Here is a 13,298-nt window from a genome sequence, read left to right on the forward strand (position 1 = left end):
GTAGGTGGCACTAAATATCAGCCTGCCACACCACGTAATTTACAGTCTGATTTCCTAATCCAGTTGTTTTCTTCGTCTCTAACAACAGTCTGCTGCATAGCCTCATCAGACTTTCTCAAATCTTTAAAATTATTTTGAAGATATGAATAGCTGTGGGACAAACAAAGTTCTCCCATTGCTTCACATATATTGCATTTGTATGGTTTTCCTCAGGCTTTTATTCCTCTAATTTGATTCTTTGCCATTTTGTACCATTATGCATTCTAATGGCTCAGTAATGATGGAACGGATGCCAGTATTATAATAAAAAATCACACTTAGTTTCCTTTTATGGGTTTCAATATTTTATGTACCCATTACATTTGTACTGTAGAACTTTAGTGGACTTGATAGTTTGATTATTCATGTTGAAGGGAAGATTATTTTTAATATTTTGATTTGTTATTATGTATTTTACGTGTAGCAAATAACAAATTGCCTTTCAATAGTATCTAAAGGTATGAAAAATTAACAGAGCTATTTTTTCAGTTTAGAGCTTTGCTCACACAAACAAACTTCTTCAGAGCCCCGATCTCAACATAAGACAAATGGGACAACATGCTAAAAACTGATATATCACATTGTATATTATGCCTCATAATAAAAAACCAAACTGTTAATACAAAACTTTTTGTGAGGAACCTTTAATGATGCTAATTTGTGTTAACACTTAGATAGTCAGCCTACAAAAAACAGAACTATCCCATTGCATGCATGTGCCTGTGACTAAATTAGCAATGTGGTTGCAACACCCATGTGCACATCTGTTTCTGAAAACCCTTAGCTACATAAATTTCATGTATAACACATAGAGAATCATTTCTACCAGATACAAAGAAACTCATTTCAGGTTTGTGAATATTTAAGATATTTGAGTTATATTTTTGTGAAGAAATGTATAATGTATGTGTATAATATATGACAAATTGGTCTTTGACTTATACCCCAAGGTAAGAATTGGGGTATACTAAATTAACTCTTCTGAATTGACAAAATGCCCTTAGTGACAGCTTAAACTGGATTGTTTTTCACTTGTAACCAAAAAATCAGTACGGTATATAAATGAAACATCCTACTCTCAGCCTGCTTGACATTTATTTGACCTTTGGCTTTTTGCAGCCACATCAGCAAATTGTTTTGGAAATTCAAGTGGGACTACTTCTGCTTTGAGGCTCTTGTTTCAGCCAAGGTGCTTTCCACTGACAGCAGCTCTTTAAAAATGATATAAACAGTTAAAGATATAGAGGGTTATTATAATAGAAGCTGAAATGACTAGATAAGGTCTCCATTTACCCTGGGAATGCACTGGATTGAATGCAAATCATTCTTTATGACATATCATGACCCTTCTTTAGGCGTGATTAGAGTTGTCAAACATATTTATCATCACATACCTGCAACCTAAATAGGTTTTCAAAGGCAATTTTGTCTGTTGTTTGTGTGAGTTGACTCTTAATGTCCTATGTCACTGCTCAACAGTAACATAAAATTTACAGCATGACACAAAGGCATATTTCATATCATTAATCCCTGCACTTTAGCAAAATCATAAACATCCATCTTTCATCTTGTTTTGGTCTGTCTCTTGGCATTGGTTTGTCATTTATTCCACACTATAGAAATTTAAAAAGTAAAAAGCTCTTAGATGAGAGTATTAAATGTAGTTTTGCATTCTAAACAAACAGGTTTGACAAATTTATCAATGGTCTTTTGAGGTTTTTGTATAATATTTTATATCAGCTCGCTATTTGCTGCTGAACTACTTTTGTAATTGTGTTTTCCTTGAATAGAAGAGTCCTTCACACAAGGACTAAGCATACCTGTAGAGACTATGCCTGGAATCCTGATAAGCAGTCACATGTTTTTGTTAAATCTTCTGCAAATAACCCCATTTCATAGATGTAGCATTTTGTAATGTTTTGTTAAATTAGGTGTCTATAAAAGTGAGTCAGCCTGTTGACCTCCTAGTAGGAGATATTCATTTGCAAAGTACTGGCTGGGAATTGTGGTTGTATGTAAAAGTATCTTGTTGTTTCAGTCCAGTAGGTGCTCCTGGTAATTATTAAGATTCACATATGTGTTTCATCTCCCTAGTTAAGTAGTTTTCCAAGATAACCATCCAGTCGTTAACTTAGGTGGACACCCACTTAAGCCTGAACTTATCTTCTATATGTCTTTGCTATTATTTTTTGGGGGTAGTTTAAAAAACATGGTGCTTTAAAGTCAGATCAATGGCCAGAAGAATGAAGGAGTACATAAAATAATTTGTTTGGAATTTTTTTAAATATGGTATTTCATTTAAGGAACAATATTTTACACAGTTAGGTGTATGGGAGTGGTTTAGTTGTCACTGCAGTGCAAAGTATTGGATTCACTGGCAGAACTCGGCAAGCAAGTCTTTTCTCTCTGAATAAGATTTTGGCTAGGATAAGAAAATGCACAAATAGCTGATACTAATTGGCAGCTCTCTTTAGCCTGCCTGCCACTTGCTTTGACGTCCACCTCCACCCCAGCATGAGTTCTGCCAACCATCAGACCATCATTAATTCAATTATTTAATTCCTGAGGAAGTATGCGTTTGACATTGACTGAGACTAGCCAGCATTCAGACAATGCCCTCCTGAGGACTCCTGACGTTTTCCTGGAGTTATTATAACATTATTTATTTATCTGTTTATTTGGAGTGTCTAGTCTTCTACTCCACTTGTACTTTTAGTGTCAGTAAGCTTTAAATAATTCTGTACCTGATAGCAATGTGACAAAATGCCACAATAAAACCCCACGGGGTGTCCAGCTCACCACCTGAACATATTAAAAATCATGATATCTGAAGTTCAGCACTAAATATTTGATATCTGCTGACATTCAGAGGAAGAGATGAAACCTGACTTTCAGAATGAGACCAAGCAGTGCAACAAGGCTTGTCTTCTTATGTCTGCTGCTGTGTTGGCTGGAAAGGAGACCATTGATTCTGCTTATCATATTGACAAGCGTGGCCAGTATGCATTTGAAGCATTATAGTGCATTGCAGTTGAATGAAATGGCTCTAAAAATGAACTCCTGGACCCTGAAACAATTAACCTAAACCTGTTGCCATTGTAAGGTTTTGTTTTTCACCACTAAGGCCCTGGATATTAATATTATGACATATGAATTTTATGGTTTGTGAGTACAGTAACTTCAAATGCTCCTAGGATAAGAGTGGCTATTTAGCTGTGGTGAGTATTCGAATATCTTCATTGAAATTGGGTGTTTTGTACAGCGCACGCACGCACGCACAGTTTCTGTAGGTTTACATCTGTAAGATATAGTTGCAGTTATATATACAAAAGCACATGCACGGCCTCAGAATAAGTTGGTTGTTTAAAGTAAGACACACTCCTGATTAAATAACTGATGACATTTCATGCTGTCACTGCCCTGCTTTGTGACAGCACGAATCTGTGAGTCTTTGACAGATGAAGTAACTGAAGTATGGAGTCAGCCTCGGGATTTGCCATATGACTACAAAGGAAAACCACAGCATATCCATGGGCTATGACATCATCAAGAATCAAATCAAATCAAATCAAATCAAATCACTTTTTATTGTCACATCACATGTGCAGGCACACTGGCACAGCACATGCGAGTGAAATTCTTGTGTGCGAGCCCCACAAGCAACAGAGATGTGCAAACACAACAACACAAACGAGCAAAATACAAGAATGGCCAACCTGAAACTAATAAATATATGTACAATATATAATAGTGTATGCATTTCTGGATGTGTATACTAAATATTTTCCTACGTGTGTGTGTGTGTGTGTGTGTGTGTGTGTGTGTGTGTGTGTGTGTGTGTGTGTGTATACACATTTTTACAAATTAAATAGTAAAAAAATAAAATAAAATAATAATAATAATAATAATAATAAAATATATAAAATATACAGAGTTGAATATGTGCAAAACAAGTGGCATTTATATACAGTGTGGAGTGCATAATGTTGAAGTTCCAGTAGTGAAGCTGAGGTGTCTATGACGTGTTCAGCAGTCTGATGGCCTGATGGAAAAAGCTGTCTCTCAGTCTGCTGGTACGGGACCGGATGCTGCAGAACCTCCTTCCTGATGGAAGCAGTCTGAACAGTTTATGGCTGGGGTGACTGGAGTCCTTGATGATCCTCCCCGCTTTCCTCAGGCACCGCTTCCTGTAGATGTCTTGGAGGGAGGGAAGCTCACCTCCAATTATCCGTTCAGAGCACCGCACTACTCGCTGGAGAGCTTTGCAGTTGTAGGCGGTGCTGTTGCCATACCAGGTGGTGATGCATCCAGTGAGGATGCTCTCAATGGCACAGCGATAGAAGGTCCTGAGGATGCGGGGGCTCATGCCGAATCTTTTCAGTCTCCTGAGAAAGAAGAGGCGCTGCTGCGCCTTCTTCACTGTTTTGTTTGTGTGTACTGACCACGTAAGATCCTCAGCCAGGTGTACTCCAAGGAACCGGAAGCTGCTCACTCTCTCCACAGCAGCGCCGTTGATGGTGATGGGGGTGTGTACTTCTCTGCACCTCCGGAAGTCCACTATCAACTCCTTTGTCTTTGCGACGTTGAGGGTGAGATGGTTGTCTTGACACCAGTGGGTCAGGGCGCTGACCTCCTCCCTGTAAGCCGTCTCATCACCGTTGGTGATAAGACCCACCACTGTAGTGTCGTCCGCAAACTTCACAATGATGTTGGAGCTGTTAGTGGCTGTGCAGTCGTAGGTGTAGAGTGAGTACAGGAGAGGGCTCAGTACACACCCCTGTGGAGCACCAGTGTTCAGTGTGATGGGGGATGAGGTGATGCTGCCCAGTCTGACCACCTGGCGTCTGTCAGACAGGAAGCTAAGGATCCAGCTGCAGAGGGAGCTACTCAGTCCTAGATCCTGCAGTTTCCTGTCCAGCTTCGAGGGAACGATGGTATTGAATGCTGAGCTGTAATCTACAAACAGCATCCTCACATACGTGTCTCTCTTCTCCAGGTGTGACAGGGCAGTGTGTAGTGTCAGGGCTATGGCATCATCAGTGGACCTGTTGTGGCGGTATGCAAACTGTAGAGGGTCCAGTGAGTCGGGTAGTGCAGAGCAGATGAAGTCCCTGACCAGCTTCTCGAAGCATTTGCTTACGATGGGGGTCAGGGCTACAGGTCGCCAGTCGTTCAATGAGGAGATGGTGGAGGATTTGGGTACAGGGACGATGGTGGCCATTTTGAAGCAGGCTGGGACTACAGACAGAGAGAGGGAAAGGTTGAAGATGTGCGTGAACACTCCAGCCAGCTGAGCCGCGCATGACCTGAGGACGCGGCCGGGAATCCCGTCCGGACCAGTAGCTTTGCGTGCGTTCACCTTCCTGAAGCACTTCCGCACATCCTCCTCAGACACAGTGTGCGCACTGACGTCATCCGCGGTGCGCACACTGTCCGGTCTCATGGTGTTCGCTGTGTCGAATCTAGCGTAGAATACGTTTAGATCCTCACACAGAGAGGCCGTGGTCTGCGGTGTGCTGGTTTTCCCTCTAAAGTCTGTGATCGTGTTTAGTCCCTGCCACATACTTCCAGATCAAGGGTACAGACACACAGAGAATACTTATTTTTCATTTGTCAGGGCAGTTTTTGGCTGTGATGAGTTACTGAACTAAGTTAAAATGGTCTAATCTCCATAACCTATATGTATTCAGTACATTCATATATTAAGTGTGAAGCATTTATCTTTGCCATATAGGAGGAAAGGTGAAAAGAACATTTATTTTTTTCTCTTGCCTGTCCCGTTTGGTTCTTTCACCATCAAAATTGTTGTCTGAAGGCCAAGAAAGATGCCCAACAGATTCACTTTACCAAGTGGATCATCACGGCCTTGCTGTATTGGTCCATTTGATTGACCTTTGTTAATATTATTTATTTATTGTATTTTGTTTTATTTTATTTTAAGTTATTACAGATGGGACAAACATGACTGGGGGATAGTAAGATAAGATAAGATAAGATAAGATAAGACTTTATTGATCCCACAACGGGGAAATTTTTGCGTAGTAAAGGGAGAAAGAAAGAGAGGGAGGGAAAGAAAAACAGAGCAGAAGATGAACAGTGAGAGACGGCACTTAAAAAAAATAAGAAAAGAAATCACCTGGATCACCTGTTGAGAGAAAAAAAAAGAGAAAACAACCAAAAAGAGAGCAACACAATACACACAACATCACTGCAATAACCTAAATAAATGTAAGTAAGAGTAAATACTACATTTCGAATGTTGTTGTGCAGCACCCAAGACCAACAGCGCACAATGTGCTTTGAGGCAGCAGCCAAGAAAGGTGCAGTTTGTGTCTGTGACACCTGTGTGCATAGCTGTGTGGACAGGCGTGCTTGTATTTAAAAGGTTTCTGCATGTTACGATATGCTAGAGGTTGTGGAGAGCCACAGCGCCGTCCCCCAGGGCATGAAGCAGGCATGGATAAGATCTAGAGGCCCTCAGAGCGCGAGAGCCCAAGGAGGACCAACGGAGGACCACCTCTCCTATATCTTTCCCCCACCTGCAGGGTGAACTCCTGGAGAGTAGAGAACTCCTGCAAGGATGTAATAACCTCCCTGCCAGTTGAAGAGGCCCCCAGTTCGCCCGATGCACCAGAGGCCCCCCGCGCCAGGGCTGAGCCCCCGTGCACGCACCTGCCCACAACCTTGGTGACACAACAACCAGGACCCAAGCCCCCAAGACCCAGCCAAAGCCCTAGACCGGAGGCAGAGCACCCCCAGAACCCCAAAGGCCCCATGCCCGCCAAAGACCCACCTAGGGGCAGCCACACTACCAGGCCATTAACCTATGTCCGCCAGCACAGACCCTCCCCCAGCCCTGCTGCATGCAGCCACCAGAAAAACACCATCCAAGAGCCACCAGTGCCCCTAACCAGGTCGTGACCACAGCCCCCGGGTTAAGCCAGGGAATTGTCCCTAGGGGATCCCCAGACGCCCTAAGGCCGTCCCTACTCCCCACATCAACCACAATAGCAAAGGCGGGATGAAACTACAACCCCCCACCCCTACTAGGGGATGGAGCTGATCAAAGGAGCCCAGAGGTACTGATCTAATGTGGTGGCAGAGGCTATATCAAGACTCATGTGATCTATTAGATGGTCTCTATATTGGTCAGACTTAATATTATTTTTATTTTTCAAGTTCATTTCCAGTTAATTTTCTTAGCAATGCATACCGCAGTGAAAACCATGCAGGCTGTATTCATTTCTGTAGTGACATCATCCAAGTTGTCCAACAAGCACACTAGAGGGGAGGTTGGAATGTTACATTTCAGACACTTTAGTAAGTCTTCCCATATCCCGTGCCAAAACTTCTGAACTGGTGGACAGAACCAAAAAGCGTGGATGTAGTTGTCCAGTGTATTGCCTTGCCAGTGTGGGCAGTTGCTGGTAGACGTAAAGCCCATCTTGAACATCCGTTGACCTGTATAGTGCAATCTATGTAGTATTTTGTTTTGTATTAATTGTAGACTGGACTTCTAATCAATTTAAAGGTTTTTAAGCATATTTGAAACAGGAAGTTTTGGTCTAAGCTGACTCATAAATCTGATTCCCATTTTGCAATAGGAAGGGCCATTTTGCAATAGGGTCATTTTGCAATAGGAAGGAAGAACAAATGTTTTTGATTAGCTGTATTTCATTTCACATTTTCCAGATAAAGTTTTTAATCATGATAATGATGCTGTCTATATCGCTCCCTGCTGGTCACCTGAAGGTTGACTTGCTGACAAAGAGCAAGTTTGGAGATGCCATAGTATGAACTACTTTTATGGATGACTACAAACCCCATAACTCAATTTTAATAGCTATGGAAAGTACGCAACAATTAATCTCCTCAAAAACAGCCCAAATGTGGAAGAAAATATATTACGGAATCCATTTAGGAACTTGTGTTGATCTGTGCAGGGTGTACTTTGCTCTGTTAAAGTGTAAGCTGGGTTTGGTTTTCCTCGCTCTCTCACCCTACAAATCCAGAGGCATAAGCAGAACTATCCGAACAATAACTATTTATTTGTGAAGTTTTCCAGCCTGTTGACCCCAGTCGAGTCCCCTTCACTAATAACCAGAATGAACACAGCTAATGGAGCCAGTGGTGGAAGCTCTTCTGATGTTGATCATGTATTGTAAATGCAATATAAAACAGAATAAAACACAATTTGATGAATGCAGGTTGTAATTTATAAAAACAATCTAAGAGACCAGACTGTCATCTAAAACAGTACTGCTTTGCAAAAACACACAAAAAAGATACACTTGCACACACACTGTTTGATGACCTTTTTGTACTGCAATACTCAGTCTCTACCAGTCGGCGGTTAAATACACATCAGTTCGGGCTCTCTTGAATATTCTCTTCGTTGTCTATCTGTTCTGTTTTGACTTCCCCGTTCTGCTCTGTTGCTGGCTCCTCCACCATGGCTGACTTTTTTGAGGTTCCTGTTTGGATGGCAGGGGGGTTGGAGAGGGGGTTGATGAGCAAAGAAAAACAAACAAACAAACTTTCAGCACACCCACAATTATTTATTTCAAAGGAGTGTCTGAGGATTCTGGCTGATGCTGTACCTGTGAGGTAATTTCTGTGCATTCGATGGAACAGCAGGAGACCAATAAAGAGGATAAAACCAATGCAGGCAATTATCATTCCACACAGCAGGAAGCTGTAGCTGCCTTCAGTCTGAATAATCTGCAGATGAGACAGCAAAATTTAACTCCTGAACATGAATCTTAAATCTCGACTGGGCTTGTTTTTTTTCTTCGCAATTAAAAGCCCATTTTTCAACTTCTGCACATTCTCTCTTTAATAATGAAGATAGTCATCACACTTACTGAGCCAACAAGAACTTGCATTACCATCTCTCCCATCCCTGCACTTGTCACAAGGACAGAGGTTGCGCAACCTGTAAAAAAATGCATGCATAGTTTATTACTTCACCTCTTGCACTCATTCTACTGCTGAGTTATTCTTAATGCGCAGATAACACTTCATCTTACCTTGGTAGTCAAGGATGTCTTCAGTGTAGGCAAGCATACAAGGGAATATGCTGCTCAGAAAGAGGCCACATAAACACGTCCCGACAAACAGAAAGATGCTGCTGGTGTAGAAAATGAGCAGCAACAACACAGTAACAATAGCTCCTGCCTGTAAAAGACAAATAAAAAAACAAAAAAGAGGATATATGCTCCATTTAGCATTTATATATCACCAAGTGATATATATCACCTCTAAATGTTTTATTGGCCTTACCAGGTTGAATATGAGTAGTTTCACAGGCTGGAAACGATATGAGAGTGGTATGGACAGCAAACGTCCAGCAGTGATAGCTGCCCAAAAGATACTGGCCAGGTAACCAGCCGTCTTATGAGGCAAGGACATCGGTGGTGCCACAGCGTAGGTGTACACAAAGCCGGCATATGCACCCTGCAATGAAAATCGACGTTCTTTCATGTGCTCTACTTTCTGGGATTTATGTGGAGCAATTTTTGTAAGCACACATAAAACTATGTGTAAAATATTAGGTGAAATGAACACCATGTCATTTATCTGCACTCCTCACTCACCACAATACCATCAGTCATAAAAAGCACCATCCCACCAAGAATATGAATCATAAAGAAGGATAAAGGCAGCCCGCGCAGGTTATCATTCTGACAGCAGCTAAAGATACTCCCATGACCTGTAACTGGGCAAAAAGTCACAAAATGACAGATTGGTGTACACGAAGTGCAATTCATTCCTTTGTTTTTTATCCAAACTGGTTGGAAAATCATAAAAATTGTGTATTTTTCCATTTTAAAATAGTCCCGGTGCAAAAATCTCTCCGTCTATATCCTTACCCCCAGCTTCATGTTCATTCTGTTCCACAGCTGGGCCCTCGGCCCCCTGCTGGCTCTCCATTGCTAGTTCATCCTTGTCCAAAAGACGTGGCGTGCCATTGGGGCAACATGGGATCAGCTGCTCTCGATACATCAGATATAGGACTGCAATGGGCACAGGCAGCTGAAAGTAAACAAATATTCAACTTTTTTTTTTCTTATTTCAAGAAACAATAATCATACAATAACAAACAAACAAACAAAACCCTGCTCCTCTCATTCAATGTACATCTGTTCAGCTTCTTACATTAATAAGTGCCATGATCCAGAAAGCATAGTGCACACTGGACTCCTCTTTCTCTACCCCATGGGACAGGTTGCTCAGAGGTATGCTGTGCTCTACGATTGGACTGTTTCTCAGCATGCTTCTGAAATGATGTATGACCTCAGTCTCATTCCCTGTGTGATTCCCACAGCCTGTCTCTGAGAGGAAAGGATCTGCAATCAGTGGGCTCACTAGGGCACCGAACCCAATGAAAAAATGAAGAGCCTGCAAAAAAGTAGAAAGGCCAAGGACATTACTTACTGCAGTTTTTGAAGAACACAGTATATTACTAGCACCTAACTTCACAGTGCACTCCTATTGAGAATCTTTTGCAAATATTCTCATCGTTTTGTCTCTATATAATATCTCGATAATACTTGACAGACAAAGCAAACACATCTGAATCGGCTCATTGAATTTCAGTATTTTGATCATGTCGGTACTTTTTCACCTGTAGGAAAACGGCAGAGTCCTTCTGATATATGGTCACCAGTTGGATGTTAGCAATAGTGTCAATCAGACCCATTGCCAAACCAGAGACAGCCATGGCAATGGCCAAAACAAGGACATTATTGCACAGAGGGATGATGGCAAATATTACAGAGATGACAAGAGCAGAAAAAAATAAGGCCGCAAGAGCGGTCAACAACCTTTAAAAAAGAAAAGAGAGAACGAGAGGTCATTTATGCAGGCCTTCAAGACTTTAATATGACAGCACAGACTCTAGTTGCGAGATTGTGATACTTACGTTCTCTTGAAAATACCACCAACAGAGCTGCCAATCAATAAGCAGAACTGTTGGGCAAAAAACACCCAGGTGATCTGACTAAGTGTTGAGTTTGTTTGACATTGCAAGTCTAAAATCGTAGGTCCAAGAAAAGCAATGCAGAGTCCAAAGCTGAAGAAAACACTCCAGTAAGTGAGTGTGTGATGGGCATTCCTTTTGAACAGAGTTACAATCCGCTCATCCAGAAACATCTTGGGCTCAATAAAAATTGATGTAGCTCAGTGACACTTTCAAGAAGATATTTTTTTTCCCTTTTAGAACCAACTTTTGCATACGCGTTATGGGAAAGCAGCTTCACAGAGTTTTCGTGGATACTTGCTGCAACATAATGAGTTTCTTGATCCCTTTTAAAGCTTTAAGCCCTAACCACTTTGTATTGCTTAACAGGAAAGGATGTCCTCTCGAGTTAATGGATGAAGTGGAGATTCTTCCGACAAAAATATCCCCACTTGAATTGTGTCAATGATTAGCATTGAAAACCGGTTTGTGAGGTAAAATACTACAAGCTAGTAGTATCGAATCATACAGTGGAAAATGTGTCACTCAGGAAGCAATTATACATGTGTGTCTCATTGACAAGTTATCTTTTCTTTGACACCTGGAAAACTCAGACACATTACAAAAGAAGTTTGTGTAATAAAAACATCACAATATGATATAAAATGTTAACAAAACAAAAATTGTGTTTCGGCCAACTGTCATTTTTGCCCACTGCAAATAGGCCTATAGTATTTGTTGGTTATAAAATCTCTGTATCTATAATTAATAAGACAATGTCACTCTCTATCCATTCAGGCTTCTAAATTGTATTGTAAATCTTTAAGAAACATAATTTTTGTTTAGAATTGAGTAAAAAAAAAAGTCAATATATATAGTCTATAGCAATATTATATAAATATGCCTATAACTATTAGTTCACTGGCACACTTTGTCTAGTCTGATGGATTTTTTCAGACATTCATTGTCACAGGATGCTGAAGCTTACTTACTTTTTCTTTCATTCCAGTATGAAATATTTTCACTGTTAATTTAATCATTGCCCCTTTTTTGTGCAGCACTTTTAACATATTAGCAGTAGTGCTGGTCCAGTATAAAGTTCAGGATGGCAAGTGGGGATAGTTAATGTGTGAAAAGCAAACTGCAGTCTTTACCTTGGCCTCCACTTCAAGAACTAATGTCAACCTGCAGAGAAACTAGCAGACAAATTGCACTTTAAGGCTCCAACATGATTTCGATTTTTGGGAGAGTTTTTTGGGATTTAAAAAAACCCCCAATCTGAATTCAGTAATGAAGTGCGATGAGTCAGCTGTTGAAGTACTTAACCTTGAGGTGTATGAATAAAATAAAGGACTTAATACATTTGGATAAGCGAAAGAAAATGAATGGAGGGATGAATGGAGTTAATAGCTAATCCCTATAATGATTGCATAAAAGAAGCAAATCTCCACTGGTTGTGACCAAATATGGGCTTCTGGCAAGGTTGTAAAATGTGGAGGCAAATTTAACACTGGTTTTTCATTAAAACTGACTCTGTTCAACTTTAATCGTGGGTTTTATAACAGGCACTGGTGCAGTAAAAGATACTAGGAGTTTTACTGAACTATATATTCACATACTGGCAACTTTTTTTTTTTTTTTTGTTTATTTGTAGTACTTTTTAGTCCACTTTTATTCAATCAGTAATCAGCACATCATCTGGTATATCATTTGAATGTTTATTTTCATCTACAGTGACTGCATTTCCCCATAAACACAAAACTGTGATGCATGCATTATTCAGATGTCTTCTTCTTCTTCTTCAAAAAAAAATCTTGATTCTTTTTTTTTTGTGTTTGTTGTCTTTGCACCTCTTATACAGAACATTCACAAACAGTCACATTTTCCTGTAGCTGTACCTTTCTGCACAGTGTTGTATTTAAGATTCACAGTTAACCCCTGTAAGATGTGTAACTGATTTGTCTTCGACATGGAGATGAAGGTCAGTTACTTTAGAAATACGTGCAGGCATTCATTAACATCCATTTCCTCTTCTGGAGATACAGCAGCTTCTTTTGGTAATTGTCAACTAACATTATCTTAGAGGCATGTCAGGGAGTGTTAAAAATAAACAGCAGTTTCTGGTTACTGAAGCAGGACATCTACTTTTGAATTAAATTATTATTTACCCTGGTTAGTTTAGGAAGAGATACTTCATCTGCCTTTATATTGCCTTAAAAATGTATACTTGTGTAGCCGGTTCACATGCACGTTCTCTTAGTTTAAAATTGCTTTTAATACATTTTTTTTAACCACAAAA

The 13,298-nt window shown here is 40.4% G+C and overlaps 1 protein-coding gene across 1 annotated transcript; it reads right to left on the reverse strand.

Moving 5' to 3' along the window:
- Window positions 1–8,403: 8,403 nt before the first annotated feature.
- Window positions 8,404–11,193, reverse strand: slc60a1b (solute carrier family 60 member 1b). Its single transcript, XM_085344824.1, has 10 exons — window positions 10,964–11,193; window positions 10,667–10,865; window positions 10,198–10,440; window positions 9,912–10,074; window positions 9,636–9,757; window positions 9,322–9,495; window positions 9,069–9,216; window positions 8,904–8,974; window positions 8,640–8,760; window positions 8,404–8,513 (listed from the first exon to the last, which is right to left on the reverse strand). Exons 1-10 carry the CDS (start codon window positions 11,191–11,193, stop codon window positions 8,404–8,406), a joined length of 1,581 nt encoding a protein of 526 aa, XP_085200950.1.
- Between the last annotated feature and the right edge of the window lie 2,105 nt (window positions 11,194–13,298).

This window comes from Diplotaxodon limnothrissa, linkage group LG20 (genome assembly GCF_057381915.1).
Source record: "Diplotaxodon limnothrissa isolate DT_005_m linkage group LG20, D_limnothrissa_male_GT1.1, whole genome shotgun sequence".
Lineage (NCBI taxonomy): Eukaryota > Metazoa > Chordata > Actinopteri > Cichliformes > Cichlidae > Diplotaxodon > Diplotaxodon limnothrissa.

Coding starts and splice junctions, on each gene's coding strand:
- slc60a1b (XM_085344824.1), bottom strand. CDS start 11,193: ATGTTTCTGGATGAGCGGATTGTAACTCTGTTCAAAAGGAATGCCCAT. Junction 10,441..10,666: donor ACTCTGCCGTTTTCCTACAG/GTGAAAAAGTAC, acceptor ACTTTTTTGCAG/GCTCTTCATTTTTTCATTGG. Junction 8,514..8,639: donor GCACAGAAATTACCTCACAG/GTACAGCATCAG, acceptor CCATCCAAACAG/GAACCTCAAAAAAGTCAGCC.